At 43.0% G+C, this 25,939-nt stretch overlaps 1 protein-coding gene and 1 long non-coding RNA gene across 3 annotated transcripts in view; one reads left to right on the top strand and one right to left on the bottom strand.

Annotated features, from left to right (window-relative positions):
• Positions 1-17,105: 17,105 nt before the first annotated feature.
• On the bottom strand, positions 17,106-22,996 carry LOC108350422 (uncharacterized). Of its 2 annotated transcripts, none has more exons than XR_001837185.3 (3): positions 22,863-22,996; positions 17,686-17,872; positions 17,106-17,392 (listed from the first exon to the last, which is right to left on the bottom strand). It is a non-coding gene; the product is annotated as an uncharacterized LOC108350422 (long non-coding RNA). The 2 variants fall into 2 exon arrangements; XR_010064859.1 differs by lacking the exon at positions 22,863-22,996 and adding an exon at positions 20,150-21,446.
• The window catches only part of Trim44 (tripartite motif-containing 44), a 135,179-nt gene continuing 131,137 nt past the window's right edge, over positions 21,898-25,939 (top strand). The window contains exon 1 of the mRNA NM_001013203.2: positions 21,898-22,749. Within this exon, the coding sequence (NP_001013221.1) occupies positions 22,081-22,749 (669 nt within the window). The 5' untranslated portion in view covers positions 21,898-22,080. The remainder of the gene's footprint in view (positions 22,750-25,939) is intronic.

Genomic DNA, 25,939 nt, shown 5'->3' with positions numbered 1-25,939 from the left:
ACATAAAATCATTTATGCATACATGACATGAAAGAAAGAGTCTAAGTGAACAAAGAACACTTACAGAAGCTGGGAGGAATTTGGAAAAAGAAAAGGGGGTCATAGGCAAGAATCTCTTCAACTGATAATGTACACTTACATGAAAGTGCTGAAAATACATATGAAAATCAGAAAGGAATGGCCAGGCCACCTGGCTGCATTGCAAATGACTAACAAATGTGAGCATTGCTGTTGTTGCTCTTCTGGCTACATTATCATTATTATTATTATTATTATTATTATTATTATTATTATTATTATTATTACTGCTGCTGCTATTTCAACGATGAAGACTGCTATTACCAACACCTCATGGGGACAGAGACAACATAAGCAAGCTTTCTCACAACAGCCCATTTTGTCATATGAAATGGACCAGAAACTAACTAATCGTGTTCATCAGTAACTCAGGAAAGCACTGCCCAGGCACAACACACCCCAGCCCTCCTAGTGAGCCACCCCCATCCTATGCTTTCTGCAATTTTGGAAGGGTTTCTTCTTTCCCTAGAATACTGGTTTCTCCCACCCCTCACCAGTCCTCCCATGGCAGAAAAATTCATTCCCCTTTCTAACTGAATCACAGCTTTAATAAAGCTATTGTATTTGACCACAGGCTTAAGAAACAGCAATATAACATAATAGGAGAAGATCATTAAAGTTCTATAAAGTGAGCGTTCTCTCTGCTCCTTCATTTCCAGTGTCCTGGAGCCTTAGATAAGGGATAAACATTTTTTAATCAAAATCTAAATAACAGTAAATCTCACTTTTCATTTCATTTTAAGTATTTTTCCAGTTAAGTATGTGAGTATGTGGTGTTTTCTAATTTCCTGTGTAGATCAGATAGATGTACTAGATGTACTAAAAAGAATTTGGGATTGCTTTCTCTCTCTCTCTCTCTCTCTCTCTCTCTCTCTCTCTCTCTCTCTCTCTCTGTTTTCAGGGCACTTTTCTGATTGCAATTCCAGCACACATCTCCTCTCTGGTTAAGCTGTCAGAGAAGTGAGCCAAGAATGATTAAAATTCTAGAGACGGATTTGTAAAAGAAAAAAAAAAAGTACTGGGTTGTAAAAAAGCACCAACTTCGGGGAGAACTGGGTAAGCAGCTTGGAGAGGCTGGGGACAAAGCAGACATTAATTATATTCTCCTAGGGCCACAGTACACACACACACACACACACACACACACACACACACACACATACACACACATACACACACACATATACACACACATACACACACATACACACATACATACACACACATACACACACATACATACACATATACACACACACATACATACATACACACACATACACACATCCATATACACACACACATATACACACACATACACACAAGTACACATACACACACATACACACACACACATACACATACACACACACACACACACACACACTTTAAAGGAAAATGAAGCCCTTGTCTTCTTTTGTGCTCTTTCTTCTTTTGCTTTATAACAGTGATCAAGGACATAGACACAAAGTCCAGCATTATGCCTGCCATTTGCTGGCTCTGTGAACAAGTACCTAAACATTAACAACAACAACGATATGTTAATGAGTATGTGCATGAGTGTGTGTGTGCATGTCTGTGTGTCTGCATGAGTGTGTGTGTGCACGTCTGTGTGTCTGCATGTGTGTAGACAACAGAGAATGATTCCAACATTTTCCTCATTGCCCATCTAGTTTTTTCAATTAAATCTCACTTGTTATTATTGTATGTATGCATGTCATGGGTGCAGGTGCCACAGTAACTGAGTGTATAGAGGTCAAAGGTCCGCTTTCGAGCATCTGTGCTATCCCTCCTCCATGGATTCTAGGAATTGAACTTAGGTCATCAGGCTTGAGCCACACAGCAAATGCTCTTCCCCCTGAGACTTCTCCATCTTATTTTTAAAGACAGGTCTCTTACTGAATTTAAAGTGCACTGAGTTGGTTAGAGCAACTGGCCATTAAGAGCCAGGGATCCTCCTCTGTCTGCTCCCTAGAGCTGTGATTATAGGCGAGAGCTCTTACATTAAGCTTATTAAGTGGATGGTGGGATCCTTGTGTTTGTATGGTAAGCACTTTAACAACTCCAGTTTCAACCCCAGGAACTCAACTTCCCAGAGCCTCAACTCTATTGTCAGCAAATGGACATAATAGAAACATAATTCATAAGGCTGACAGGAGTTTGACATAGTACTGTATCCAATGCATAATAAATGAAATAGTTCAATATTTAAGTTTATGGAGATATTTTCTAACACAATATTTTGAGCAATATAAAATGTCTAAAGAAATTTTTCAAAGGGCACACACACTTTAGACATTTTTAAACTGTCCAGGCTAACGTAAAAGGAAATGAAATCACAGACAAGCCAGAAGTATGTCGTCAATGAAATTTCCCATAGCCCCATAGCTGGACAATCCAAGACTAAGGCACCAACAGATCATCTATTAAGGGTCTGCTTCCTGACTGGCGGTGACCATCTTGTAGGTTTTTCTTACAGCAAGCTCACTCACCGAGCATCTCATCCCATCACGAGGCCTCCACCTGTATGATCTACTTACCAACAAGTTTCCATAAGCTAATACTATCTCATCAATGATTAAGATCTTGATCTATGTTTTGGTGGGGACATAAACATGCACTCTGTAACACATATAGTGATGTTATGCCGTTTTTGCTCTTCGTGGGTCTCTGTCCCACATCCCTGCTATGTTGTTGTCCTGACTTAACACCTTCTCATTCTCCTTAGAAAAGCCAGGATCAGTCACCAGTAGGATTTCATAAAGTGCTAGTTAGCACAGAACACTGCCCTTATAAACTCTGTGAGAGTAGGGCATGTCTGTCACATTCCTGACTGAGACCCTGGTCTTAAGCCACAGGGAGACTCAATAAAGGTATTCAGCTTAGGCATCATTGGCTGAGTTCAGGATGTTGGTCAGCATAGCTGTATCCTTTTCTTGATGCCCCAGGCAAGAATTTGCTTTCTTGGCTTTTTTTTTTTTTGAATTTTAATTTTTTTCAGAATTTCATATACAAATGTTACATTTATATCACTTTCACCTATCCATCTCCCTACTCCAACTCCTTCCTTGTCCTTTCCTACTCCCTCTCAAATTCACGACCTCTTCTTTAGTATCGTTGTGTTTTAAGTGTTGTTCACATGTATATGTGCTTAAGGCTGAGTGCCTGGGATTGGGTAACCTATTAAGGAACTGGTCCCTGAACAGACAGCTTTTCCCTTTCTTAGCAACCATTGATGCCTGTAGTTCTTCCTCTGTGGGTGGTGCCCTGTAAATTTTTCTCAATGCTCATGGCCGTGTCTACTGGCATTGCAGTTATGCAGGTCTTGTTTAGAGACCACATTGTTGAGAAGTCATGGGTGCAGCTTCCCCATCGTAACTGAGTGGTATTATTTCACAGCAGGCATCCTGAGACATCCTGAGACTTCTGGCTTTTACATTTCTGTGCCCTCCTTCAGGACTTCCTCTGAGCCTTAGGTGTGGGGGTTGCATTGTAGATGTCCCAACCGAGGATGGAGCATACAGCAGTCACTTATTATCTGCATTGTAATCGTTTGTTAAACTCTAATTCCCTGAAGCTTCTAAAAAGAAAAAGCTTTGTTGATAAGGGATGAGAGCTTCTGTTATCCATGGGCATAAGGATAAGTATTTAGAATACAAGTAGAAATTGTATTGGTTTAGGAAAAAGGATTGTAGAAGGTTCTCTTGTATGATCCATGACCACTCCAGCAGTGGGTGCTTATAGACCAGGCATGAATTTCCTCCCATTGAGTGTGCCTTAAGTCTAATTAACAGCTGTTATTTTCTCCTAAGATAAAAGACTAGTAGCCTTTTGCAGTTATTTACATTCCTTGGTCTCCTCCTGGTCCTCTTTCCCCATCATCCAGGTGAGAAAAAGCACATACTAAGTCCTTCCTGCATTGTATCACTCTATCTTTTACAATCCCCTCTTCAATTTATAAGAGTTCTTGTGATTACATTGAATAATCCAGGATAAGCTCCTCATTATTAGTAGGTCAGCTGGTTAGTAACCTTCTGTTTGCAACCTTAATTTCTCTTTGCCATTTAACAGGGCATGCACACAGGTTCTGCCAAGAGCAGAGCCCCAGATATGATTCCAATTCCTAAGGGGTAACCAGCCAGCAATCTGATGGCAGGTTGACTATATTGAACCACTTCTTCCATGGAAAGGACAATGCTTTGTCCTTACTAGAGTAGATACTCCTTCTGGTTATAGATTTGCCTCTCCTGCATGTGATGTGTCTGCCAAAACCACCATTTGTGGATGTATAGGATGCCTTATCCACCATCATGGTATTCCATATAGTATTGCTTCTGATCAAGGAACTCAATTCCCAGTCAGAAGTGTTGCAATGGGCACATGACCATGGAGTTTGTTGGTATTATCATATTTCCCATCATTATGAAACAGATGGCCTGATAGAATGGCCTTTGGGGACACAGTTATAACACCAATTAGGTAGCAGAACCCTGGAGGGCTGGGACAGAGTTCTCCAGCAGCAATATATAATTTGAACCAGTGTGCAAATTCACATAGACACACTTCACAGGTCCAAGAATCAAGGGATGGAAAATGAAAAGTTTTGCTTCCTGTCCCTGCCACCTTAAGTTTTGCTAGAGGTTTTGTATTCCAAAGAGGGAGTGCTCATGTCAGAAGCCACAATGAACATTCCATTGAAATGAAAGCTCAGACTTCCTTCTAGCCTCTTTGGGCTTCTGATTCCCTTAAGTCATCAGGGTAAGAAAAGAATAACAGTGTTAGGAGGACTGGGTGATCCAGATAACCGAGGGGAAGTTGGATTGCTTTTCCATAATGGAGGGAAGATAGATTATGTCTGGAGTGTAGGCTATCCTTTAGGGCATCTGTTGGTGTTAACATGTCCTGTGATTAAAGTCAATGGGGATCTACAGCAGCTTAAACCAGGACTGATTACAAAGGACACAGCCTCTTCAGGAATGAAGGTATGGGTTGCTCCTCCAAGAATAGAATCAAGATCTGCTGAGGGACCTGTTGATGGTGAATAAAAAATACAGAACAGGTAGTGAAGGAAGCTAATTACAAATACCAGCTAAGGCCAACTCACCAGTGGCAGAAACAAGAATTATAATTGATATGAGTGTTTCTTTCACATCTTGTTAAGAATTATTTATTTATTCAGATATTTGTGCTTTCTTTTCTCAATTTCATCGTTGTCTTAGAGTTTGATTGCTGTGAAGAGACACAAGGGCATAAGTTCAGAGATTAGTCTCTTGTCATCACGGTGGGAATGGCAGCATGGCAGCAGACATGGTGCTGGAAAGGTCACTGAGAGTTCTCCATCTGGATCCAAAGGCTTCAGGAAGAGACAGTGAGACATGAGGCCTGACTTGAGCTTCTGAAACCTCAAAGCCCGTGCCTAGTGACATGCCTTCTCTAACAAGGCCACACCTACTCCAATAAGGTCACATCTAATAGTGCCACTCACTATGGTGGCCATCTTTATTCAAGCTGCCATATGTAATGTAACATCAAGAGAATATCAATGGTTATCATATTTAAGCTTCGAAATACTAAAAGAATGTCCCTCAAGGGACATTGCCACATATTCCAAAACTTACAATGGGTTTATGTTTGTACAGAGGATAGTTATATCATGTTAGGCATAATTATGACCTGGTTAAATATGTAATGCTTTTACAGTTTTACGAGCGGTAGTTACATTATCTTAGGGGTAATTATGAGCTAGTTATTGTTTCTATTTGGAAATTAAGTATGACATAGGGGATATGACTATATACCAAGTTGACAGAGATGGACTTATGGTAGCTACTCTTGGTGTCAACTTGACTACATCTGGAATTAATTAAAACCCAAGAGTTGGGTACACCTATGGTGTGTGTGTGTGGGGGGGGGTCTCGATTAAATCACCTGAAGTAGAAAGAACCATCTTTAATTTGGCTCTTTTGAGGTGGGATGATCTACCATTAATCTGGGTCATACCTTCTGGTGGCAGCCAATATAAAGGACATGGAAGAAGGTAGCTCTTTGGTCTTTGCCTGCTTGTCCTCACTCTAGCTGCCATATCTAGTCCTTCCCTGACATTAGAGCCTACTTAATAGGGATCCCACTATATCCCGAAGACCAGCTGAGACATCCATCCTCATAGTCTGAACAACTACTGGATTCTTAGACTTCCTGTTGGTAGATGATCATTGTTAGATTAGCGGGATCACAGCCTGTAAGCCACTTTAATAAATCCCTTTTCAATATATATTATTAATCCTACCTGTTCTGTTCTACTAGACTAATACAATAACTTTCCATTGGCAACCTTAACTTCTCTTTACCATATAACATGACATAGTCACAGGTTCTAAGGATCGGAGCACAGATATCTTTGCTGAATTGTTGCTCTGCCTACCATATGGATTACATTTTTGTAAATAATAGCAAATGTTTGAAAGAGTCTAACATGCATCAGGCATTTTGATGCCTAAAAATTTTGCAAACATCATTGTTTTTATCCTTACAACCATTGAGTGAATCATGAACATCATAGCCCTGATTTTAAACACTAAAGCTCCCAGAACTTGAAAAAAATCCAAGGTCATAGACGTAATCATTAGCAGAGCTGGGATTTGAACCTAGGATTGTTTGCAAGGCCTCTCAACACAAATTGTCTATCGTACTGGAGGGGATGTGCAGCGAAGAAATGGCCCCGGAAAATGAGAGTGAACACAGAGGAGAACCGAGGCTGGCGAACAGCTGGGAAGCATGTGCGTGACCGGTTCTTGGGCATGGCAGCCCCCACTGAGCCTCCAGCTGCCTGTAGCTGAATGAGCGGCCTCAACCAACACCATATGGAGCAGAACAGCTCAGCTGAGTGCTGCTGGTTCACGAGGTCCCAAGAAAAACCTTGGCCATTACTGTTTTAAAACATGAGACTTTGGGGGCCTGTGTGGCATGGAAATAGCGGGAGCAGAAGCCCTCTGCACCACTCACTTCTGGCTGCCAGTGAAACCGAAGGCTTGCTCAGAACATCCTGGTTTAGGAGAGGCAAAACTTGGTGAGAATTCTGGTTTCTTATGTTTTCACCTGTTGTTTGGGAGTTTATGGATTTTGATGTTGTTGTTGTTGTTGATGATGATGACGATGACGACGACGACGACGACGACGACGAGATAGGGAGCTGGTGTAGCTCATTTTGGTCTGGGACTAAATAGGAAGCCCAAGCTGACCTTAAGCTATGCTTTCTCCTGCTTCTAGCTCCCAAATGTTGGACTTAAGGAATGTGTGTCATCATACCCAGCTCAAGTACTCAGATGTCTTGAAAATAAATCAATAAAATACAAACCAAAGTAAAAAAAAAAAAAAAAAAGCAAGTGAGGTGACACAGGTACCAGGTGTTGGAGGTAGGGGATCAATTAAGGTTGTCATCAGCTAAATAATGAGTTGAGACCAGTCTGAACTGTATGCAACCCTATTTCAAAAACTCAAAAATCAGGGTGGAACATGTAACCCAGCCAATACAGTGCTTGCTGGTGTGTATGAAGCCCTGGGTTTGATCCACAGTCCACATAAACCAAACCCTTAGGAGGAAGTGAAAAGATCAGATGCTTAAGGGCATCTGTGACTGGAGACCCTGCTTCAAAACAAAAAATAGTGAAAACTCATATTCCAGTGTTCTCAGTCCTCTGGCATAACTGTTTCATTGTACACAATGGGTGCACTTTTACCTTCTGTTGACAGGCATAGTGACTCCCATTAAATGATTGCCTATTATGTGTTTGGCACAATCCTATATATATTAGCTCAGGTTTGACATGCTCCTGAATTTTATACGTAATAGAATTTAAATTTTCAATAGTGGAGTTGGGGTGGGGAGAAAGCACGCTTATAACCTGAGCATTTGGGAGGCTGTTGTAGGAGGACTGGGAGTTCAAGGCTCCACAGTGAGTTAAATAATGAGTTTAGAGTCTGCTGGCTAAGTAGGAGTGGGCCTGGATTCACATCCCAATATGCTAGACTGAGATATTTGTGCATTAACCACCATGATAAACAGCCTCACTGACTCTCAGAGGCATCCTCCCCATGGATGAGGTTTTTCTTTCTTGTGTGATGCAGCGATTGCACTCAGACCAACTCTCGCCGTGTCTCAACTGTGCCTTGGGGTAAGTATAGATTTCAGGATTAAGCTAGAGTGGATCTGTTTGGAATCCTCAAAGAGTTTTGCATTACTGAACATTCGCTGTGCATCATCCCTAGGACTCCTTCTACGGGGTGGAAATATAAAACGCCTTGAGTTTCCTCGATGAGTGACATTCATGGCACTTCTCATTCCTTCCCCACCATGTTTTCTTACTCTGCATTAAGATTCCTGGGCTCTTCTCATCCTTAAACTGCGTGTGAGGTAAAGGATGAGCCTTGAATTCTGGTTTAGAAACTTTGTACACTCTTGCTGGGTAAGGGGGGAGGGGAGGGGAGGGGAGGGGTCCGGAAGGACAGGAAAGAAGAGATAAGCAGGTAGGACATTGGGCCAGTGAGGACAAACTATGGTCTAGGAGTGTCTAGAGACTAGCAACCGAAGCCACCACTGCTTGCCACTGTGTACAATGACTGTGTGTGATAGTTTGCCCGGGGCCACTCTGATCTATACCTAGTGTCCTGACTTGACTGTAGATAGGCTCCATTGATATCGCATGGTATCCTGACCCTGTCAGTCATGTGGCGCTCCCAGCACAGCACTCCAGGGTTTTAGAAAGAGGTAGATATTAGAGGTGGCCAGTGCTGAGCCCCTCTCTGTCCTTTGTCTTGGAAGAAGTCATAACACAGAAGACACATTAATTGCTTTCCAAAAAAAGAACTCAGCACAGTAGCAGGCCCCGTGGAGCACAGTGCTGGGCAGCATCTGTGGGAGGAGGTGAAGCAGGGATATCAGGAGAGGGAACAGCAAACTCAAAGGCAGGAGGGCAGAAGCAGAGAGGCATGCACACCTAGGGAGCGTTCAGCCACTCCCAATAGCCATGTGCAATGCAAGCCTCATCTTGTTGGGATTTCCTCAAGTATCTCACTTCAAATGAGAGACAAAAACAAGCAACAGCAATCTTTTATTTCCGGTATTGCTTATGGTTTTGAGACAGGACATTGTTCTGAAGTCCAGGCTAGCCTGAAACTCACTGTGTAGCCTAGGCTGGCCTTGTAGCAATCTCGTCTTATCCTCCCAAGTGCTGAAATTGTAAGCATGAGCTGCCACATTCAGCGTCCATGTGACCTCATTTTATGAGAAGGTCTCCTAGTTAGCTTTATTTTAAATGAAAAAAAATCCATTTGTGGGAGAAGGTAAGATGGGGAAGCAATAAAGAGGATGTGTGTGTGTGTGTGTGTGTGTGTGTGTGTGTGTGTGAGAGAGAGAGAGAGAGAGAGAGAGAGAGAGAGACTTAGTATTGTTCTTTGCCTGTGGCTTTGTCATTTGACTCTCAAAAAGTGGCAAACATTGTAGAAAATGGTAACAATAATATGCTCTGAATAATTGCATTCATTGATTTAGAAAGTGGCCCTATGGCAGGTGTGGTGGTAATCCCAGCACTGGGGAGCCTAGGGCAGAAGGTTTGAGACTTTAAGTCAGCTTGAGCTGCTTAGCAAGGAGGTGAAAGTGGCTCTAGTGATGTTGAAGAGTCTGAGCCACTAATGAAGACGGGAGTAAATCATTTCCCAAACTTGTAGGCAAACTAGAACAAAACCATCAATATGTAAGGGCTAGGAGCACAGTTCAATGTAGAGGGCATAATTAGCATATATGAAGCCCTGAGTTCAATCGAGCATAAATACATAAATGCTGTCTAGCTAACAATGACGAAAGCCAGCTTTCAAATATTTCACGTAATAGTTCATTTAAACTAACTTAATGAAACATATTAAATATTAACGTAGACATTGCAAATTTTCAGTCTTACCCCATACTGCTGTGCATTTAAATTGACTAAAAACGTGGGAGGGAGCCTATCACGAGAAAAGGAGGAAATCTCCTTATCTGGGCACATGATACTCAGGGACACACTATGACTTGGTCCCTGGGACACCAGGTGGACAGCTGAGGAAGTAAAGAGAGAGACTTTAGATTGGAAAGAAGTTAGATGGCCCAGTCAGAGGACTTGGATGTCACACCCTGTTCAGAGCTGACAATGGTGTCATCTATGCTGTTCAGAAGATAAGGCTACTGTCTACATCTGAGTTTCAGGAAAGTTATTCCACAGCCATCATGGAGGGTAGTACAGAGTACAGCCTGTGGTTGCTTCGCAGTCCAGATTGGGCCTGGCATCAGGTGTGTGCATTTGAAGAATGAAGGCGCTTCCTTCATACATTAAGAAAATGCTAAGTTCTGCAGTGGGCAGCAGCTATGGGTCCTTCCACATGATGCTGACACCTTTCTGAAGATCGCATCCAATTCAGTCAGGACTCAGGCCCTGGGACTACCATCCCCATTCAGATGCCAATCACAAAGCTGTAGGTTGTTTTGCCTGTGCTTCTGGCTTACTGGCTATAAATCCTGTTCCTTACAACCTTCCTGTCAGTTTGATTAATGTGCTAGAGTGGTTCACAGAACCCAGGCAGACACATTTACAATTTTATGATAAAGGATACTAATTCAAAGGTCCCGAGTGTAGAAGAACAAAGCTATAATCCTAGGATGCTAACACAGGAGGAACCTCTCAAGTTCCAGGCTAGCCTGGGCTACATCACAATGCCCTACCTGAAAAACAAATAAAAAGAAACAACAAAATAAACCAAGACAGACAAATGATGAATGGGGTAAGGCCTAGATGGTGACCTGGACCAGCAGATCATTCTTCAGTGACAGGATCCTGAGGGGTGGGGGGTGCCAGGGGATGAGAAAGATAGAGAAGAATGATAAAAGCTGGGGTCAGGAGGACTTGCACAAACTATGTTTATTAAGCTCAGCTTCCTACATACTATTTTCAGGAGAAAATGACCAAGGTCAGCAGAGAGCTAAATTAGACAACATTGGCAAGGAGAATATCAGCTACCCTAGGACTAATAACCACAGTCCAGGGGAAGAATTGGGTCCCCAGAAACTGCAACCTTAACTCCTCCAGCAACATGCTCCAGCCTCAGACTTGCCTTGCTGAGTTCACGCCTAGGCAGGAACACCTAACTTGAGGGGTTTTTTTTTCTCTTCTTTCAACAGTGCCTCTGAGAGAGTCTTGGACTGGCCTGGCTCCCCCACAGTAGGCGTAAATAAAAGAAGCTTCCGTGTCCTGTCTGGGTGTACCACTCCCCTGGGACATCCATGTGTCACTCTGCAGAAGTTCTCCGAACCCCATCCTTTCCTTCATGGAGTCTCTAATGCACAGGTATGACTGGACTAAGGCCAACAGTGTAACTGTGATTAATAGACTAAACAGAAAACCCAAAGAAAAGTGTAAATAAAATAAAATTGTAAATGCCTGTCCATTCAGTTGCTTCTTGGTGCAGTATCCTCTCCTCTCAGGCATGAGATGAAGCCTTGTAAGAACTGATCATCTTCTGGGCAGTGGTGGCAAACACCTTTAATCCTAGTAGTCAGTAGGCAGAGGCAAGCAAATCTCTGAGTTTGAGGCCAGCCTGGTCCACAGAGTGAGTTCCAGGCTAGCCAGGGCTACACAGAGAAACCCTGTCTCAAAAAACAAACAAACAAACAGACAAACAAATAATAAAAAAGGATCTGATCAGCTCACAAGCTACTGTCAGAGAAGGTGGATAAGCAGATCATGTAATTTCATTCCTGTCAGTCTGTGGAGAGGCAACAGCATCGTGAATGAGCATGTATTATTGACATGAACACTGCCACGTCGGAAACCACAATGCCTCAGACCCATGGGAATGCAAAGGCCCTCGAGGTCTGAGTGTCGATGATGATAATGTGTTGAGATGTTATCAAGCACAGCTTCCCACTCCTTAGAAGACTGAAGCCGAAACTGCTCCCCTGCAGAGGCCCCTCATGAGATCGGCTAATCCTCCCCTCCTTTCTGCTGCATGAATTCTCTGGCTGCTGCTAGCACAGCTCCATCAGAGAGCGCAGCCCACCCGACCCTGCTTTTCTGCATGAGTCTGTCCTTCCTTCACTCTCCATACTCCTCAGAGCTCCCTATCTGAGCCATGGAAACCAGCCAAATCTCACTGAGGGAGGGAATGAACCAGTGACTCACTCTGATGCAACTCCTTGTTCTCAACTCTCATCACAGCTCAGCAGAGGAGGTGGACCGGAGTACTTTACCATGGCTCTTCCACCTCTGACCATGACCATGGCTCCTCCGGCCTATGTGTTGAATTCTTGTAATGCTTAGTTATGATAGTCTAAACTCGAAGGAACTACCAGGGCAACATACCGTGTTAAAATTTGTTTTTTTGAAGACAACGTATTTGGCAAGCAAGAAAGAGGGAGCAAGTTAGCCGACAGCCACCTCTCGTTTTATCTGCGGTCCCTCGTACCAGACAAGAGTCTACAGCAATAGTTAGATGCAAAAGTGAACTAGGCTGTTAAGAAAGCTGTCAAATTCTATAAGGAAAATATAGATTCCTACTCTAAACCACTCAGCTGTGCACAAAAGTGACCTGAAAATAGTCTTTACTGTGAAAATTAAAGGACAGTGATGAAAGATGTAAATGGAGGTTTCTGAGGGAGGAGGAATAATAAAAACCCAAACAGCCATGCTCTATGCTACAGATCTACAGGGTTGACCGGCTGCTTAAAATGGTGATCGAGCTGAGTTGGAATGCTGCAGAATCAGAGTCAAAATTAACTTGGGCTGTCTTTAATTCCCTTAAGTCATTCATGGGAACTGGAGAGATGGCTCAGTGGCTAAGAGTACTGACTGCTCTTCCAGAGGTCCTGAGTTCAATTCCCAGCAACCACATGGTGGCTCACAACCATCTGTAATGGGATCTGATGCCCTCCTGGTGTGTCTGAAGACAGTGAGAGTGTACTCATATACATAAAATAAATCTTTAAAAAGAAGTCATTCATAGCCCATTTGTACATCCAAATAAACAAACATCCCTTTGGCTGCCAGGTAAAACAACTAGAATATATAAAGTTATCAGACCACTAGCTTCCACTAACCTGTCGGCGCCAGCACCGACCTGGTACCGAGAATCGGGCGAAAGCCTACGGGATGAAAGAAACACACATACACACACAGGTTATCGTGTCAAGCCAGGAGAGGAAGAGAGGAAGAGAGGGAGAGAGAGAGAGAGAGAGAGAGAGAGAGAGAGAGAGAGAGAGAGAGTGGAAGATGGGAAGGAAGAGTGAGAGTGAGGAAGAAGAGTGAGAGTCTCCTGTAGCTTTATTCACCACGTATATACCCAAGTCTCCAGGTAGAAAATAACTGGGAAGCACAGTGGGAAACCCTGGCTCGCGACTACCTGGCTACAAAACAAAAGACCAACTACGAGACCTGAATTAATTAGGGAGAAATCCCAGAAGACCAGCCTAAATCTCAAGGATAAAGGCTGAGGAAGTAAAAGGCAGAAGTGAATTGACCACCACCCAGGTGTGGTCCAGGTGTGTCAGTTTCACATGTATCAGCCGGGCTCAGCAGAGGTCATGCAGTGGAGACACCGGGTGTTTACTACTTGGTCTTTTCTTCCTGTGCCGTAAATACATGGGAGAGGCCTCTGTCCAACAATCCCATGACTTTTACTGTGGCCATGCAGTTACAAAGCGGCCAGGCCCAAATCCAATATGGCACTACACTAACCCAAAGCTAAGAAGTAGCCAACAGATAGTTTCTGAGGCTGATGATACTTGCCTTCCTGATATTCCCACCAGTATATTCAGAAAATATCTTATTTATGACAATAAAAATCCATGCAACCACTTCCATGTGGGCAATCTGAATCTGCATTCCTGGACTAGGGTCATATATTTTTCTGAGAATGAGTCATCTCTTATTTCTTTTGAGGCAAAAGCTGTGTTTTACTCCAACTGTCAATATGTTTATGATCATGGGGCAAAGAAAGACTTCTTAAACACAAATAGGTTTGACCACATTAATACATAAGCCCTCTTTTCACACCTTACTAGCAATGTTAGTGGACAGGTAGAGATCAGAAGATGTTTTCAAGGTTTAAACTGACCAGAGTTACTGTCTAGAAAGTCCAAGGAAATCATCCTAAAGAAATAATAAAATAAAGGAAAATGAAATACTAATGTGAAAATTATGAACAGAATATTCATCTCAAAGAACTATTCACTTTTATTAAAAAACTAAGATGCTAAGAAAATAGTATTGTAATGATTTTTCATGAGATTATACACACGCGTGCGCGCGCGCGCACACACACACACACACACACACACACACACACACACACACACACACATCTGGGCATGGTAGCACATACCTTTACTATCAGAACTCAGGAGACAGAAGAGAATCACTGTGAGTTAGAGGCCAGCCTGGTTCACAGAGTAAGGCCTAGGACAGCAAAGACTATACAGAGAGACCCAGTCTCAAAACAACAATAGCAACACACACACATACACACACACACACACACACACACACACACACACACACACACACACACACACACACACACACACGTCTGTGGGCCCAAGTGTATGTTGGAGCACCCAGTGTGCGGGTCCCTATGAAGGCCAGAAGAGCAGCAGAGGGAGTCAGAGCCACTGGAACCTGGGTCGCAGGTAGTTGTGAGCTGTACAACATGGGTGCTGGGAAGCAAAATTGGATCCTGTGAAAAAGCAGCAAGTGTTTTTACCTACTGAGTCATCTCTTCGGTCCCTATACTACAGATTTTTAACAACACAGCATGGTAAAATAATGAGACAAAAAAACCCTTCAGCTTTTATTCTTACGTAAAATTTAATACATACATTAAACAAAACAATATGCTTAAAAAATACATACATAGGTAATGACATTTATCTAACACAGTGAAGAGAATTTTTGTGGAAACCTTTTGGGAAAAACTTGGGAGAATACAAATAGAGTTTAAAGATAAAGAAGAAATAAAGTTAAATTAAAATTAAACAAAGTAAGAAAGTTGTCTTGCGTGAACCAAGGTCAGATTAGGATCTGAGTGGTGTGGCTAACTGCTTTACCTGCACTCAAGTTCCAAAATAAATAATAAACAGAGAGAACAGGCCTCGGGGAGACTTGCCCTCATAATCATTGATTTACAAGTGCAGTGCACCAGCCTCCGAAATACAAAGTCTTTAATTAGTTCCAGTCCAGAGGTGACTGCTTTTCCAAGTGAGAAATGCAAGGCAAATACAGGGACTTTTTCCCCTCCTCATTCCCAGAGTGCAGATCTCACAGATGATTAAGTGCCTGTCTTCCTCCTTAACAGTCTGTGCAGATAAAAGCCAAGACCACCCCCCAGGAAAGCACTTCCTAGAAGAGGAGCCTGAAAACAACATTTTGACAAAAAGAATTAGCATCAGCCTGGGTTTGGGGAGCTGGCTGGAGACCAGGGAGGAAGTCGGAGATTAACTCACAATTGACTGGATGTTCTTTCCCCCAGCCTGCAGTTTCCACACTGGCACAATGGAGGCACCCACTAGGAAGTGATTTATAGAAGGCATTTGAAAGCACTGATGACGTAAGTGTCAGGGGAATGTTTTGAGTTCTTGAGGTGAGTGAAACGATGATCAGGAAAATGATGCATGCTGAACGGATAACATACTAACTGAATGTCTTCAAGTATCTTGATCAGGGCTGATAATGTATCTAGGATTATTTTTGCAGGTATTTGCTGTTAAGGTGGAACTAAGCGTTCACAGCAGCAGCGAACCATTCAACCATTCACGTGTGAGCACTGAACGAAATGAAGTGTTCAGAAGTTGCACCAAGCAGCTCGGTATTTTGTATATCCACCATCAACAGCCTTCTGAGGGACAGAGTCAGCTCCAGCCCCAAAGACTTCACTCTTTATATTGTGGTGGGGCCGGGCCGGGCTGGGCTGGGAGGTATAATATTTCACTATACTGACATAATAGGATAAGATGGTAGTTAATATGATAACAGAAAGAGATTTAGGTGATCTCAGGGGCTTGTTGGAGAAAATGAAACCAGGCGCTGAGATGATGGTCTAATTTCGTAGAAATCTGAGCAGCAGAAGGGGGCCCATCCACTTTCTCAGCAACAGTGGGCTTTGAAGTTCTTCTTGCTCTCTTTTTGAACTTCTGAAGGCCTTTCTGAAACTAATTGTGCTACATGATGGATCACGCTAGCCTTAACTCTCCGTACTTGAAGCAGTGGAAGAGGATACACGTTGCTATCCCAGCTGAGGTAGGGGTAGGGGTGGGGGAGTTGGGATTGGAGGGACCTAGCAAGAAGGAGCCAGAATCTCAGCTCAGTTACACTCGGGTTGGGTAACCTTTATGAAGTTGGTGTTGTTTTTTTGATGTGTGTGTGTGTGTGTGTGTGTGTGTGTGTGTGTGTGTGTGTGTGTAAAAACTGCAAATCTCTGATTACAGGTCAAAAGAATGAGATCTGAGCCCTATCTCCGGCCCTAGTTAGAGACATTGCTATTCTAAACTTCCTGGGAGGTTATTATTAGATAACTAAGTTTTGTGAAATTAATGTTTAGCAGCAGGCTTTCTGGTACTTATCATTGTTCCCTCCTGTAAAAATCAATCCAAGTGGACCTGTCAATCACTTGGATAGAAAACTCACACCACAGGAAAAGCAGTCTTTTCTAGAGACTTTAGAAACAGGCTAAAACCTGCCAAATTTTTAGATCAGCATAATGTTCTCCTTGGCTGTTGTCCAACAGTCACCCCTTAAGAGTGGGCATTGCTTACAAAGGTCCTCTTGGCCCCTGTCCACTCTCAGCCCCTGAGAAGGCTCTACCTATCTTCTACACTATGCTCTGTGTGTCTTGTCTGAAGTTTTTTAGAGGAGGTTCCCAGGACCAGAAAGTCATAGGGAGTCAAAGGGAGATCCTCAATGACAGAATGTTTAAAGGCTTAAGACTAATAGCCACATAATGACACACACTTGCTATTTAGAAATGTATCATTTATTTCTGAAACCCTCACATGCATTCACAAGAGTCACAGCTGCAGAATGCTCTGTCCTCCACATCTGCTGGCTGAGCACCTTAGCGATAGATACCTCACAGCTGCTGCTAGCCACAGGGAGAAGACAAGGCCAGTGCCAAGTGTGCTGAGTGGCCTGAAGATAGCTCAAAGTTCGAAGTAACTGTTCTGCAGCAATAGATCGTGAGTACAGATTTTATTCAGTGATGCTCTTCCGTAAGAAAACTCTAAAATTGGAAGGGCTTTAGGCTTGAGCACCAGGAAGAAGCAAGGAGATTTTGAGGTAAATATTAATTAGATTAAAAAAAAAAAAAAAAGGAAACACAAAGAAGCTACTAGTGTAATTCTAATGGTCTTTGAGATAATGTTGAAGTTTGGCCCAATTCTTCCTCTCATCACCATGCTCCCAGAAATAAAACTCAGACTCAAAACACATTTACAAATACCTTGGCCATATAGCGAGGCTTTTTCTCTTATTGGCGCATAACTTAAATTATCCCATTTATTTTACCCTACTTCCTGCCATTTGGCTTATTTATTACCTGTGCTCAGTTACCGTGCTTCTGTCTGGTCACATTCGTCTGGGCGAATCTTCTGGTATTTGGCTCTATCCCAGAATTCTTTCTGCCTCCTGGATGTTCCACTTCCTATTTCTTGCCTAAGCCATAGGCCATCAATCGGATTTATTATTGACAGGTGCACATCCATATAGACACAAGGATATTCTCTCTACAAGACAGTTGTACGTGAGAAAATGTTATTGGGAACTAGAAGTGGCATTTGTTATACAGAGACAGGAGGTTAGTGGCACTGCCACCTACAGTGATGTGGAAAATAGAAACTGCGCCTAATCATTGGATGTTGTAGCCAACATCGTTTCCCAGAAGAGTGTTGAAGGTATTGCCTGATACCTTTTTAAATGTGAAAGGAAAGAGAAAATCCAAAGGAAGAATGCCTCAAAAAAGCGTCTAGTTTGAAAATCTCCAGCTAAAGGTGGCGGATAATGCTGAAATTAAAAAATGGCTTCCAGGGGTTGGGGATTTAGCTCAGTGGTAGAGTGCTTGCCTAGCAAGAGCAAGGCCCTGGGTTCGACTCAGCTCTGAAAAAAAAATGGCTTCTAGACAAAGACAATTCCAGGATGTTGCAAATACCAGTGATGGACTGAGAATATGGCTGTACAATCCTTTATTTAGAACTCAAAACTGCCCATCCCAAGGAATCGGAAAAATCATTCAGACAAAAATAGGACTTCAAAGATGCCCTGATATGCGCCTCGCAGCTTCAGCAGGGGGCCGCCTCTGAGGGGAAGGATTTGTTTTGAACAGATTTATAAGTATGACTTTTGTATAGCAGAATAAACTGAATTGTATTTATAGGAGACTTTTTAAAGTATCACCAACAGGGATGGAGAAAGTGTAACTTAAAGTGTCATATGGACTTGCTATAGTCTATTATTAGAAATCAAAGTGACAAAGTATACAGTTCCAAACATGTATTACTTTAAATGGAAAAGGAATTAAGAGTCCAACAGGTGAACTCATTAACTATAGAAAGTCCTTCCTACACAGCAATAGGCCTGAAAGCCCTAACCAATCAAACGCCAACACGTACATAACTGGGCTGAAGGGTCCTGACGGGTCTTCCCGTTCAGAGCTTCCTAACTTCCTTTTGAACAGATTATTTCAGCTATGCTGAGCCTATCCCACCAGTGTATCTGGATGTTAGGATGAACAGGAATTACACTTGAGAAGCTTATCTTAAAGCACACCCGGGGGCTTTACCCACATCTACAGTGGGTTTAGATGATCTGAGTCTGGAGTGATGATAGTTGGGTTGAGATTTCTATGGGAAAAAGTGAGAATATTTTACTTTTGGGAGATGCATAGATCATTGACGACCGAAAGGTAAACTTGGGTAGCCTTTAAGATGATGCCCAAAACTTAGATCTTTTGGTATTTATGCCCTTGATCAGTTTCTTCCAACACTTGATAGGACAACATTATCTCTGTGACCAACAATCTATGTTGGAAATAATGGTGTATAGCTTAGGTCATACAAGACATTATGTCTTCCACCATGTTCTCTCTTGCTTTGGGGAACTTCAGCTTACCAAGAGAATCAAACAGTCCTGTAAAAATTAGGTCCTCTCAATGGCCACAGGACATTTGCAGATTAGCCTTTAAGTGCCTAGAGTACCATGTCCTTGCTTATATTTCTAAGCCAGAGCCACACACAGTTAAGCACAGTTAAGCCACTCCTGGTTTCTTTACTCATGGAAACGAGGTGATAGCACTGAAGTCTGCTCTATCCAGGTTCTGCACTGTAAGGTGATTCCCAGGAAGTAATAGATTGGTATGTCTGCCGATCTCTAGACATTCACAGAGACTACGGCGCCCACAGTTGGATGCTTCTGCTTTCACTGGAGAGGAGTAGGGAATCTGATTACCTTACTGAATCTGCTAACCAGGTCACCAGACTTCATAAAGTCCCTTTTTAATATTTCATCTACTTCTCTAAGACGTTTTCCACAGAAGGATCAGAGGATTAGAATCACATATTGAACATCACAGCATTGTGTTTTGTTAAGTTAGAATTAAGAAGAACCAAAAATAATAATGATAACATGTTACTTCCTCTTACCAAAGACTCTGGGACCCATAAATGTGTTTTTTAGGGAGTGTAGCACTAGGTATTGACCCCCGGCCTCTGTGTGCTGGGTAAGTACTCTACCTCTGAGCTACAGTCTCTACAGTTTTCCTTAATCTTGTTTTGAGGCAGTGTCTTATTAAGTTGACCAGATTGGCTTCAAACATACAACTTTCCTGCTTCAGTCTTCCAAGTACCTGGAACGAACGATGTATGCCACCATGCATAGTCAAAAATTCTTTTTAAGATGTATTTCCATTTGAAAAATTTTGTAACTACAATGCCATTGTGTTCCTTTAAAGCCTAAATAGTTTTATTCTCAGCCCAGATGGAAATAACCAAGCAACAAACACTGCTCACAGATGGAGTAATGTTGGAGTCTGGGTTGCCATTGGTCAATTTCTTTTTCCAGAATGGTGCCTCAATCCCTGTTTTGAGTGAAGACATAGAAGTCATTTTCTGAGAAATACATTGAAGGAAAACAGAAATGTGCACAGAATTGGAACAAAACAAATTATTTTTCCAGCATTCTATAGAACTGTTCTGAAGTTAAAAAGAAAAAGAACAAAACTCCTGTCTAAAAAATATATTTAATAAAAAACCGCACAGAGATTAAATATATATTAAGCGATATCAAGCATTATTTAAAATGTCTATTAATCTACATCCCTTGATGTTTTTGTGGCGATCTGGAAGTCCTAGCACTCTTATTTAAAGAAACCAGGTTACCCATCCCTTTCTCCTTTCCTCCCTCTGCCCCCACTAGCCTCAAAGATAAGATCTATGTAGCCCTGGCTGTCCTGGAACCCCTAAGTAGGAGGTACTAGCCTCGAAACCCGAGATCCACTTGTCTCTGCCTCCCAAGTGCTGGAAAGTGTGCATCATCTGCCCAGACATTTTCCATTTTGTAACCCACTTTTCCTCTGCCCCACTAGATCAAAATGTCCCCTCTCCTCTCTCAAATACAAGGAAATTTCTGTTACTGGAGAGACAACATAGAGGGCAGAGAAGGGGAATGCCTACATTACCAGCAGACTGCCAAAAATGTCTTACATTTAAGATACAAAATGACCTTCGAAGGGTCATTGTCAGCATTAACTACAAACTGTGCTAAAATTAATAAAGCTTAGTGATCACTTCAGTACAGACTACTTCATATTTAATCCACAAGTCCCCACGAAGGAGTTTTTTTAGTTTGTTTTTAAAATGGAAAAACAGAAAGGTGAATTAATTTGTCCATGATTACAAAACTAAGTGATGGCCTTAGGATTTGGAGACTCTAGTGGATTTTGAAAACACCACAAAAAGATCCAGCACGGTCTGGGGGCATTTTAACATCGCTTAATGTGTATTAGCTGCTTTCCTTTCTCTCGGAGTCAGTTCTCAATCTAGAGTGACAGGCTAGTGACTGGGAGTTGGAATATCACTTCAAAAATATGATCTCCTGCACCTCCATTCACCTGACACAGCTATCACCCAGAGATTTTGAATCCCTAGAAGGCTAGGATGCAAATAGACTTTGCAAACACACAAGGCGCAGTATTGCTTTGGATCGAAAACGTTGCCTGTTTGCTCAGCCAGACTGAGACCCCGGGATACTAGAAGAACCAAGACAGCCCTTTTGGGGGCCTTATGGAATCCCAGGAGGGCAGATGAGGTGTGATAAAGCACCTTGGTCCTTGGCCCCTGAAGAATCCTGGGGCTGTAATGGGGCGGGGACAGATTGTCTCTACAGTGACATAAGCCCGCAGGGACCTCAGGCTAGTGGTTTTCGGTCAGGTTGACACCTCCAGGGAGGGCGTGGGGGAGGCGGGGCCGGTCGCCTGCTCCCCGAGAAGAGACTGCGTTCCAGCTTCTCCTTCCGGGGGGATGCTCAGCCCCGCGGGAAAACGCAGAAAAGGGTCCTTGCCGCTTTAAGTGACTCAGGAAGTGAAAGGAGGCCGCTGACGGCGTGGGTAAAGTGGAACCGGGGCGGCGTGGGCCCGCGGCGGCCGCGATTTTGCCCGGCAACGGAGGCCGAGCAGTGCGGCGCAGGGGCCGACGGGGCGCGGGCTGCCGCGCCGGAAGTGGCGCGTGAGGGACGGGGCGCGGCGCGCAGCGGAGAGACTGAGTGGGCGCCAGGCCCAGCGCTGACGGCTGGCCGGGCCCTCAGGCCTCAGCAGCTGCAGACGCGGCGCAGCGGAGCGGGGCGGCTGGCCAGTCCCCGGGGAGGCGGGCCTGCGTGAGGAGGCCCCGCGGCGAAGGCGGAGAGTACGCAAGCTGCTAGGCCTCGGCCTCGTCCCTGCAGCCACATGGCCTCCGGAGTGGGCGCGGCCTGCGAGGAGCTGCCTCCCGACGGCACGTGTGACGAGTGTGAACCCGACGAGGCGCCCGGGGCGGAGGAGGTGTGCCGCGATTGCGGCTTCTGCTACTGCCGCCGCCACGCTGACGCGCACCGCCAGAAGTTCCTCAGCCACCGCCTGGCCGCGTACGTCCATGGCGCCCAGGCCTGGACTCCGCCAGCCAGCGGGGACGACGCGCTCCCCGAAGACGTCGAGGCCAAAGGGGAGGCCGAGGGGGAGGTAGAGAGCGAGGTCGGGGAAGAAGAGAGCGAGTCGGAGGTAGACAGTGAGTCGGAAGAAGAGAGCGAGACAGAGGAAGACAGTGAGGATGAGAGTGATGAGGAGAGTGAAGAAGACAGCGAGGAAGAGATGGAAGATGAGCAGGAAAGTGAGGCGGAGGAAGACAACCAAGAAGGAGAATCTGAGGCAGAAGGGGAAACTGAGGCAGAAAGCGAATTTGACCCCGAAATAGAGATGGAAGCGGAGAGAGTGGCCAAGAGGAAGTGTCCAGACCATGGGCTGGATTTGAGCACCTATTGCCAGGAAGATAGGCAGCTTATCTGTGTCCTGTGTCCAGTCATTGGGGCTCACCGGGGCCACCAGCTGTCCACGTTAGATGAAGCCTTCGAAGAGCTGAGAGTGAGTATTGGGCATTCAAACATGTCTAAAGGGAACAGGACCCCCAATTTCAGATAGCGTAGCTGTGACCACATTCATTTTCATGTAGTCGCCATGTTGGGAGCATTGCCTACCATTTTGGTTGAAATTGTCAAGTTGTCGGTTCTCATCTGTGAAAATACAAGTACACAGAAAAATCTTGGGTATAATTTCTGACAATTTGCAAAAACGTCTCCCTGGATCTCAGACCTTTTCTTGAGAATTATGACGCCATTTAGGCCAATTTCTACATCATCACCGATGTTAGGATAAATGTTTTGACTTAGGGCTCTTGCTATGGCAACTCTGCCCACCTGAAAACGTGAGACACCAGGATTTTTGATCAAACCCAAGTAGCTGCTCTCTGGTAGAAGACTGAAGATGATGGTACTGGTGTTTTGGTGCCTGGCTTGAGTTGCCTTAGATACCTTGTTTTTTTGAGACTTAGTAGGAAACAAGTGTAGCCGGAAAGCTAAATTGGTGAGGAGATGGAGGTTTTTATGTTAACTGGCTAGACTTGGATACAGCTTGGACCTGGTTTTGGTCAGCAGTAAACATTTAGTAAATATTGATTGTATTTGGGGTGCCTTTTATGTATACAGTGGACGGCTACATTGATAACATTTTTGTGTTCATTAGGTAATGAGTGTTGGTAAACGTCTTAATATTGCTTATTATGTTTCCCTATGCAGTTTTACAAATGCTGGCCTCAAAATAACTACTATTTTGAAAATGAAAATGCTCCATATTAATATTTTCCTTATTCCTACCTTTATTATGTGAAGTACACATTCAGAACTGCACAAAATATAGAGTTTAACAAATAACCACAAAGTGATTACTCATGAGACCTCCACCCAGATCAGAAATCATTATTAGTACTTATTACTAATTATTATTAGTATTACTACTATTATTAGTAATATTGACACTTCATAACTTTCCAGTTATAACTGTGTCTTGGTAACCATTTTCCTGACTTTTGGGCTAACAATTTATTTGGTTACCTTCGTGTTTACAGCATTTGTATGCATTCTAAACGTGAATTGACATTATGGTTTTACGTTACTGACATGCAGTGTTTTGAGTTTGGTTTTTTTTTTTTTTTTTTTTTTTTTTGGTTCTTTTTTCGGAGCTGGGGACCGAACCCAGGCCAGGGCCTTGCGCTTCCTAGGTAAGCGCTCTACCACTGAGCTAAATCCCCAGCCCCAAGTTTGGGTTTTTAAGACATTTGTGAAGTCATTCATTGACTGGCAGCAGTTTACTTTCCACTGGTGTATTGAATTCCATTTTATGGATATGCCAGAAATCACTGTGTACATGAACTCTAACTTGTTTCCAGCTTTCTGGAATGTTTTGCTTTTATAAACAGTTACTTAGTGAGGTGGCTCACGCCTGTAATTCCAGCATTCCAGAGGTGAATGCAGTAGGATCAGAGTTCAGGGTCAACCTCAGTTCTCTAGTGAGTTTGAAGCTAGCCTATTATGTGAGATTACTGTCTCTATGGCACACCCCCTCAAAAAGTAATGCTGGTATTCTTGGTCATGCCTCCTGATATCCATTTTCTATATTTAACTGGAAATAGTACCAAATGTTACCATCTGCTTTCCAAGTGGTTGTTCTAGTTTCATGATTATAAAGACACTTCTTGTCCTGATATTCACCACCACTTAGTATTAATACTTTTAATCTTTCTCAATGTGTTAATTATGTAACATGATGTATTGTGGTTTTAACTGCATTCCTTTGGTTTCTAACTATCTTTTGTATTTCCTCTTTTGTAAAGTACCATTAGGTCAAAAGAGCAGACTCAAGTTATCTCCTTTTTTCTCACTAACTTACAGGAGTGTATATGTATACACATATACATGTGTGTATGTATGTAGGTAGATACTGTTTCTTTAGTGTTTATATGTATTTTTAGTATCTTCTGTTTGATGGATTTTCTTTTCCTTTTCTAATATATTAATAGTACCCATGAAACACTGGCTGCTACACAGATTAGTAAGTATATTTATCAGAAGTGGATAAAGCTGAAGATAAAGGGGAATGGCTTGGTATCTAGTCAGAACCTTCCTTATGTGGATCAGTGGAAAGATTCTTCAAGCCTTGGGAGTTTGTTTCAGCCTCAACTTGAGAATTTTTTGTTGTTCAGTCTGGGATGGTAGCTTATTTTCATTTATTTCTTCCTGTTGGCTGCTTGAATATCTTTAACTTGGGCTAAACTGTTGGGTGAGGAATGAGCAGTGATACTCATAGGCCTTTCCGAAGCGAAGGCAAAGTCTAGTCAAAGAACAAAGCTGTATAGTTCTGGTGTGTGGGGTGGAGATGAGAAATCGTATGAGAAATGCAAAAACCTGGCCCAGGGGAGGCAGATACTCATTGGCGGACAGACAGACAACAGTGGGAAAATAAAACTTATTTTTATTGAAATATAGTTTTGCTTTGTGTGTGTGTGTGTGTGTGTGTGTGTGTGTTTGAATATTTAGAGGACCTCTGTGAAGAGTTGTTTCTTGGCCTTAGAGTTACAGACTGACACAATGTGTGAATTTAGAGAAAGAAAGTGGTTTTAGCCTGAGGCATGACCAGGAATGGTGTATTGAGAAAGTGGTATTTGAAACATGCTTTGAAAGAGGGGAAGCATTTAATAGGTAGGTACGATGTTACATAAACCTTCTCTATCATGCCATAGCAACAATCTGTATTCATTTATTGTCTCACAAAGTATTGGGTTTTATGTCAGTGTCAGGTCTATTCTCTCTGTGCTATAAACTCTAAGTTTAGTAGTATGTATTAGTTATCATTGTATTCCTAGCACCTAACAGAAGGCTTATCAGATAATAAACACACATGGAATATTGGTTAATATATGCTATGAAGTATAATAATTTTATCTATTTCCAAGGTATTGCTGAAGAAGTGATAAGGAGATTGTGTTGTAGTGTATCAATATCTATATTGGGACTAAGTTCAACTATATGTAAAGTAATGGGATAACTTTAGCAGCAGTTCATGTGGCATGGATGTGTATTTCTCCTTGGTGTAAGTGAAGTCTAGATGTAGGTAGGTGGGGGTTAGAGAAAGCTTGGCACTTGCCAGCTCCTCTCTGATATCTTTGTTACAAACTGAGATGGCCTCTGAAGGTCTAGCCAGCAGTTCTAACTTCTAAGAT

The sequence above is a fragment of the Rattus norvegicus genome, chromosome 3, assembly GCF_036323735.1.
Source record: "Rattus norvegicus strain BN/NHsdMcwi chromosome 3, GRCr8, whole genome shotgun sequence".
NCBI classification, from domain to species: domain Eukaryota; kingdom Metazoa; phylum Chordata; class Mammalia; order Rodentia; family Muridae; genus Rattus; species Rattus norvegicus.
This window is presented reverse-complemented; position numbering and strand designations above follow the sequence as displayed.